General features: G+C 40.4%; 1 protein-coding gene across 1 annotated transcript; it reads right to left on the reverse strand.

Moving 5' to 3' along the window:
* Positions 1-5,377: 5,377 nt before the first annotated feature.
* nkx2.7 (NK2 transcription factor related 7) lies at positions 5,378-6,622 on the reverse strand (the record flags this gene model as incomplete). The annotated part of the gene is made up of 3 exons (XM_084457389.1): positions 5,378-5,446; positions 5,512-5,900; positions 6,313-6,622. 3 exons carry the CDS (start codon positions 6,620-6,622, stop codon positions 5,378-5,380), a joined length of 768 nt encoding a protein of 255 aa, XP_084313515.1.
* Positions 6,623-8,500: the final 1,878 nt, after the last annotated feature.

An 8,500-nucleotide genomic window follows, 5' to 3' on the forward strand; every position in this document is an offset into this window, starting at 1 on the left:
CTCAACCTCTAAGGCCCCTACGGTCCAAAAACGTTGACCCTGTCCGTTCCGTCGCTGGGACTGAACTGCCTGGTTCATCAGTGACTCGTTTTATACTCCAGCGCAGACTGCGGTGTTGTCCCCAGTCTCAGGAGCTCTCTAAAGGCGGGACAGCAACGCCATTGGTAGCCGCTACAAAGGAGTTGTCCATCTTCAGTTCAGATTTAGACTATAATCTACTCTTTCTCTTTCTCCTCCTAAGAGAAGCTCGTATAACGTTCTACTTTTGTTATTTACTGAATAAGCCTATTGATTTGGGACCTTTTAGAACTTTAACAGTATTGCTATGGAATGAATTAGATTTACATTTTGGTAGACTACAATTGGCTCTTTGCACAAGCTCCACTACTTCCTGAAATTCTACAGGCATCCTTATTTCCTGTCCTATACTATTGGATGGAAGTGATTAATCAGGTGTGATCAGGTGAGCCTATTAGCCCGAATGCAATTTCTATTGATATAGACCTAGAATTTAGTAGAATGGGCAGTAGGATACTAATGGCAAATCTAGTTGGACCTACTGTTGATCCAATAGCTTAAAGATTCAGTTATTAGATCCGAATGCAATTTCTATTGATATAGACCTAGAATTGAGTAGAATGGGCAGCAGGATAGTAATGTCTAATATAGTTGGACCTACTGTTGATCCAATAGCCTAAAGATTCAGTTATTAGAGCTTTAGATATGTATCATGGAGTGGGTGCACACTGTAAACGAGGGAAACCTCAGTGCTTTACGAGTATAAATAAAGGTTTAAAATGAAATGAAACCAGAGAGCATATTGAGTTGAGCCCTGGACCATGTTTTCCAGCCCCCTGTGACCTCAGGGCAGGGTAGTGACCCGGTGTCTTAGCCTGGGGGGGGGGGGGGGGTTAGCCAGGGACGGGCCGGGGGCCGGGGTGGGTGGCCAGGCCTCACAGAGGGGTTAATGTGTTCAACACATTTAGGTCGGCTCCTGAACCGACACATACATTGTTCAGCGGCTGTTTGTTTGTTGTAGTCCACGCTTCTGCTTGACCTCCTCTGGGGACAGGGAGGTTCTGCAATGACACTAGCAGGAGAATGCAGTCTCTGTTTGGAATAACATGGATCTGGGGAGCAGAAACAGATCTAGTCCCCGACACACACACCCCTGCCTTTGCCTCCTGCCAAAATTAACTCCCCTTGTGTTTCTCCCTATAGATTTTATATTATATATTATATATATAGAATATATCACACACAACTCTGAGAAAACTCTCAAACTGTAGCCTATTGTTTTCTCTAGTTCTATATGACTGGTGTTTTCTAAATGGCGCTCAGATATACGGTCTTACTTCATCTCGAACATTAGCTGCTTTTATGTAAACACTTAAGACAGTGTATAGGCTACTTAAAGTGATTACCATCTGAGTTAAGAAGTCTGATAGCCGATTGGATAAAAGATTTAGAGTATATACCTTGATGCTAAACAGTAAATCATTGAATGGCACAGATATTTACTTGCTCACTTACACCTCAGCTATGCCAAGACCAGATGTCCGCTAGTTAGAATCTGACCCTTTAGCCTAGGAAGGCGTTTGTCTTCCAGCGTGCTTAATAAAGTTACTGTTGTTTTGTTCGGACCGTGTCAAGATGTCTGACATTGAGTTATCAATCATCTGTTCTTTTCCACTCAGGCCCAGACCTGTATGTGTGCTTGACTAGGATGAGAGTTGAGAGCTGAGAGAGCTTTGTATTGATGTCACCCCCATAATCAATCTAGCCCCCAGCTTATTTTGTTTATCAACAAGTTGTGAATAAGTAACAACAATTAATGTTTTATTTGTAAATAACCCTGTTCCTGGTTTTGAATATTTCTTAAGTGAGCTCATTGCTCACTTCAAAATTTTATTAAACAGGAGCTAAGCAGCTATTATAACATGAGATCTGGTAAGATTGTGGATTTATTTAGAACACATCTTTTTTTGTTGCTGTCGTGGCAAAGTTGCCATAAAAGTGGAAAGTTGTAAAGTTATTCACCTAGAGGAAGTTGGTTATCTCTGTTTAAGATTAATGTCATGGTTACTGTTGCAGTGAAGTAGATGAGAAAATATGATCTCAGATTGATTTTATTTAGTGAGTGAATGAGTAAGACCTCTCTTCTGGATGTCGGCTGGTCTTGGCGTGCGTCAGAGTTTGACACATGACAGATTCTTCTGATTTGAGCTGGAGAGCTTTTAGAGACGTGGAGTGCACCTGTATCTCTTCTCTTTGATCATTGCTTTGTTTAATTTCTCATGTATGCATTCAAGGCAAGGCAAGTTTATTTATAGAGCACATTTCAGCCACAGGGCAATTTAAGGTGCTTTACATGAGATATTAAAAGCATTAAAACAAAAAGCAAGACATTATAGACATTTAAAACAAAAGGCAGGACAAATTAAAAGCATTAAAACAAAAAGCAAGTCATTATAGACATTTAAAACAAAAAGCAGGACAAATAGAATACAGGAATAAAAGTTACAGTGCAGTATACTGATAAACATAACTCCTCTTAGAAAGCAGTGGTAAAAGTGGCATAACAAGACCCTTTAGACAACTCACCCACAGTGATGTGATGATCTGATCTTCCAGCAGAGGGCGCTCTACCCCAGCCCTCAGAAAACGAAGGCAGGTAGCTTGTCAGTGACAACAATTGATTTGTAAAATATGTTTCAATGGTTTAAAAACAATCCTACTCTTTAATGATGTTTTATTGCATCATCCATCTCATCCATTCATCCATCCAATCCTCATTTAGCACATTTTAAGAGTGGTAGCCCAATAATAAATAAAATATCAGACTTCTTGTAACCACAAGTGTGCCCTAAACAATGTGGCATGCTTTGCTCGGTGAGTGTCTAAGTGACCTTCAGCCCATCTCATCAAGGGGACACAAGTCTGTTTATGAGTGGTAGACAGTTGAGTGATGTCATATAAGTGTGGACAAAAGGATATTTAGATGATACTGCTTTGGCCCTCAGTTTTAACTTCAATATGTAAAAACTGCGTAGCGAGTTGTCGCAGATGAAGACCTTTCTTCAGTGTGATTAAAATAAAATAATAAGTATATTTTCTAACAAGATGTTTACTACTGCACCATCTTTCCAGAGCAACCAGTGCTGTCTGATTGATCTCTAATCCCAGGCCTCAGAAGGGGGTCTTTTTCAGTCACATAGTGAGGGATGAATGTGTCTGTTTGTCTGCTCTGGTCAGATCATGACTAGATGAGCTCAAGCCCAACCAAAGGCTGAGTAGCCTACATCCTTCCTCTAACTGAGCCATCAACACACGCACACACACACACATACACACACACACACACACACACGCACACACACATGCACGCACACACACGTGCACACACACACGCACGCATGCACACACACACACACACACGCGCCCACACAAACAAACACACACACAAACAAACACACACACACACACACACACACACACACACACAAGCACTCATCTTATCTCTTCTTCTCAAGAGGTCCTGGTCTCCATTCTGTCTACCGCCAGACTTTGCTCAGAGCTAGTTACCCTACTCTCACCTTATCAGCCATGATGGGTCTCTGTTCCCCCGGTATCTCTGGCCCAGAGGCTCAGCCAGGAGGAGAGAGGATCCACACTCAGGACCAGGCAGGGAGAGCTCATTGGCTCATTGGCTGAGGTAGGAGTAAATAGCCTATATGATACAATCTAATGAAAATTAAATCATCACGATGAGACAATCTAGTGAAAAGCTGCACAAAAAATAATGAAGATTTATTTATTTATTTATTTATTTATATATAGGCCACATTTTCAGAGGTGCAGAATCGCTGCAAACATAGCCTTAGCAGCCTGCATATACGATGGTAAAATAGCTGGTTAACTGCCAGCTCCGGTACTTTAGAAATAAAATGTTTACAAATGGACAAATTATGTTTGCGCAATCAAATGGCTAAATTAACTGATTATAGGGCTAATCTGAACGGTGCAATCCCCAAATTAGTGCAAGTGGCCTATCTCTCTCCTCTCTATGACTGACAGTTTAGAATGGAAGCTGTTTCCCTATTTGAATGAAAGTTAAGAGGCAAAGAGCCACTGTGTCTACGCGTTTGTTTACCTACTTAAAGCCCATGACAAGACAAGTTCTCCGGCCATCGGGAGGGGCATTGTTCAGCAGCTTTGTCAATGGAACAATATAATGACCTCTTGGTTTAATAGCATTCAAATTGTGGAACTTCCTTGGTCACGTGATTAGGCTTGTAGCCTATGGTCAATTAAGTTAATGTGAAAAAGAAATGACTTTGCCGTAATGAGTTTTAGCATACCTTAATTCAATAAAACTTCCTTAATACAAGAAATAGCAGCCGGATAATCTAAATAGGCCTACTGCCCAATCAGCAAAACTAGGCTATGCTTAACTAAATGAGATCACTACAATATAAATACATTAATTAAGTATAGCGATAAGGGAAGTTTTATTTTATTGTATTTATTTATTTTTTAACTAGGCCTAGACATGAAGTTGGTAATATTCACCAATATAGGCCAGTATCCTATTTGACTTTTCCCACATACAGCATAATACAAATAATAATAATAATAATAATGGGCCTACTATTAATACTAGCAGTAAAAATAACAATTACACAAATAATACAACAATTACACAAATAATAATGATAATTATTAAGCAAATAATAAAACTGCTATAAGAATACAATGCAACATATCAATGATGTTGTTTGTTGTATTATTATTATATTATTATTATTATTATTGCTTATATATTAATAATAATTGCATTGCTAATTGTGGGTTAATGGTTAAAGCAGACTAGTTGTAAAACAATCATAATATAGTAGGCCAGGTAGCCTAGCTTATAACCGCAGAAACATTTCAGTAATAAAAAGTTTATTTTAGGTGTTACAAATTTTGTGTGAGAAACTTAAAAACAGTCTAAGCTGTAGGCCTACTACGCTACAAAACGAAATAATAATAATACTTGTAAAAAATAAAAAATAAAAAAATAAAATAAAATAACAAGAAAAGCACGTTCAAATACATAGCCTAGCTCGAATATTAGGCCTCAACATGCTTTATGAACAGTGGCCTACCCTGTGGTCAGTGATTCAGCACATCAGAATAACCTCGACAACAATGAATCTGACAAGGCTGGCTCTTAGTATAAGCTTTTGGTCATTTCATTCACATGACTATGTGAATAGAAAGAGGAAAATAACTTAGAGTCCATTTCGTTCCTCACCACGCTCTTATACCTGGTAAAGTAGCCTGAAACGTCCCTGGTTGACCAAATGCTCCCTCGGCATGTCCTGTGTTTGTGTCAACAAAATGGTTGTTGGGCATTTGCGTTGCCCTTGTCATGGATGACACACAGGGCATAGATGGCATACTAGGATAACCGCAAACGTATGAGTTGTTTTCATATACATAGGGATTGTAAGAGCCAATTGTCACATTGTATGAGCCTGAAGTAGACCCCCCCATGCATGGCCTGCCGTCCCGAACCAACACGGGCACAACCACCCGTCTCGGTGAAGGTCGATAACCTGCCAGTTCCAAAGATTTGTCTTGTCTTTGTCGCTTGCACTTGTACCTCCTATTTTGAAACCAGATTTTGACCTGAGTTGAAGTCATCTTCAGCACATGGGCGAGTTGGTCTCGCTCCGGCGCAGACAGGTAGCGCTGCTGTTTGAAGCGCCTTTCCAATTCAAACACCTGCGTCTGAGAGAACAGGACGCGGGGCTTCCTGCGCAGCCTGGGTTTGGTTTTGGTTTTCTGTGCGTTATTGTTATCCGTTTGTCCGTCACAGCCTAGTGAATCGTCAAGGTCACACATAGGTCTACCTGATGGAAAAAAACGGAAATGTTATTCTTAATTGGATACAGAAAGTAGGCCTACATGGGCTATAGGCCTATGCACATCAAAATGGTAATGTAATGAGAGGAATGGCTCACCCCTTCATTTCTCTATCATTGAGTCATTATTTTGTTTTCATTATGGTTTGTTTTTTTGTGACTTGAGAGGGAATTGTATAATGGAATTGGTAACTCTGGACTGCAGGGATGGGGACAATTTGTTAAGATAGCCTACCCAATGCATCAGAGGTTAAAAGTGTGAGTTAAATGAATGAGAATTATCCGATTTGTGAGTTGTGAACATTTCAGTGCCTAATTGACATTCACAGAAATATTTAGCTCTGAAATTGCACCAGCCTTTAAAAATAAACCATATATTCTCTGTTAAAGGCCAGCGTACCTGGGTCCTCATTCATATCCTCTTCTGTCGCGGAACAGCTGCCCCTCGGGATGTCAATATCGTCCGAATCGAAGTTGCATTTCACCTGTGCCGCGTAGATGCACGGGTTCTCCTGGTTCTCCTGGTTCTCCTGGTTCTCCAAGAAGTCGAACCTCCGAAGCGCACTGTGCACGCGCTGCAGATACCCCGAGTCCTGCTGCTCTGGAACCAACAACCCGCGATTATTCACAACCTGGTAGGAGTTCTGATGTTCCAGCTTCAAGATATCCTCTACAGAGAATGGCGTTGAGGTCACAGGGCTGGGAAGCATCACTTAATGGTTTAGTTGCGGAACTGCAATGAATATTAAGGCCTAATTGCAATTTTAGTCCTGATGCTGCCAAACGTGAACGATTAGTGTTAAGTGGCAGGGTATTCTGAGCCGTTTAGTTAAGCGACCAAGACACCTTTCTATTCTGTTGTAAACCTCTCCAAAGAACTGGCCAATAGCCAGGCGAGTGACGAGTCACCACATCTCACGCACTAACCACTCCTTTCTGCTCATCTTACAAGGAAGACAGGATACTTCTGACTCGGTCTCCTCGATTAAATGGAGGGAGGGAAGGGTTGCTTTACGTTTTCTCTCAGGTGGGGTTATGGTGGTTTTACATTTCAGCCTAATGGTATTAGAGTAGATAGTATAATCCCGTGATATAGTAAAACATCTAAGGACATGTAGTATACCATAGCCCTATGGCTACACTTTCCTCAAAACAGCTAAAATGTCAGGTTTCCTATTCGTGATCCAGCCAAGTCTCTTATATTATGTCCCGCTCTCTGTGTGAACTCTTTGATTGGGACAGAATGGACATCAAATTAGTGCAGGTCCTCGCGGTTGAGTGAGCTTGCCCGGCAAGGTGGATGTCCAACAGGTTTTCTCTGATGCTAACTTCCAACGACCTATTAGTGTGCTTAGGTCACAACAAACAGTAACATTACACCTGATGTTGTGGAAGTGGAGATGCGGCGGCGCCAGGCTGCGATGCTTGGCTGAGGCTGAGACGCGCCGGAACACGGAGATCCGACCCGATAAGTCCTGAAGCCTTATCTGAGACAGGCTGAGTAAGCCTCACCTGCTAAATGACATCTAATTTGATCTAGTAGCCTAGGCTACTCTAGGAAATCCAATTCTCAACTGAGACAGTAAATGAATAATAAATAGGCTAAACCAATAAAGGAATAAATAGATAAATAAATAAATTAATAAATAAATAGGGGTCGATTGTCTTATTAATTTTGACCCTCAAGTCCAAGTTTTAGGTTGCTTTGAATGTAAGGACATCCACAGAGAAGACAAAGGCATACAGGCTATGTGATGGTGTTGATAATGATAAATTGCTAAATTTAAATATTACCCTACATGTATTTCCGTGCTTCATCAAAGTTAAAGCCTTTCTGATGAGATTATGCTGTGTCTATCAAGCCTACATTTTATTCGATATGCCCAAACACTTTAATTACGTATTTAACATACGAATGTATCTGTTTAGAATAAATTGACTCAATTAGTCACTAATCCTCTACAATTCCTTGAAAAGCTCTGAATTCTTGTTACATTTGATCACCCTATCACTTATTCAGTCTCATAGCAGTATCCCGGATTAGAAAATGGAGCAACACTAAACACCTGATTCTTAACTTCACAAGACGGAAATCTAATCCCGTTTCATTAGCCTATATTAAATAATGCCGGATAGTGCTACCATTTCTTGTTGAAACTTATATACTGCATGAAAAACATCCATGGAGCCCAATATCATTCTATTTTGGGGAAGGGGCCGGGATTATTAAGTGCGAATACTGTTCAGTATGTATTCACTTTTGTAATACCTGTTGTAATGCAATATTCTAGGTGGATTTCCTCTCCACTTCAAAATAGCCTATTACATAATCAACATGCTCTTCCAATAAGTGCTCTGTTATTGGGGATTTCTTCCTTTGACAAATATGTGACATGAAGCCTCCTGATTTTTTTTTTTTTATAAAAAGTGTGAATTTGTCAGATATGAGCACATGACATGTGACACTATAGGGGTAACAAGCCAAAACCTCAAAAGCTCTACATTGCATTACATAGCAATTCTATAGGCGTGCATTTCTGTAGGGAATTGATAGGGAGGTTGAGAGGAGAGACGGCTATGGGGGATTT

The sequence above is a fragment of the Borostomias antarcticus genome, assembly GCF_949987555.1.
Source record: "Borostomias antarcticus genome assembly, chromosome: 23".
NCBI classification, from domain to species: domain Eukaryota; kingdom Metazoa; phylum Chordata; class Actinopteri; order Stomiiformes; family Stomiidae; genus Borostomias; species Borostomias antarcticus.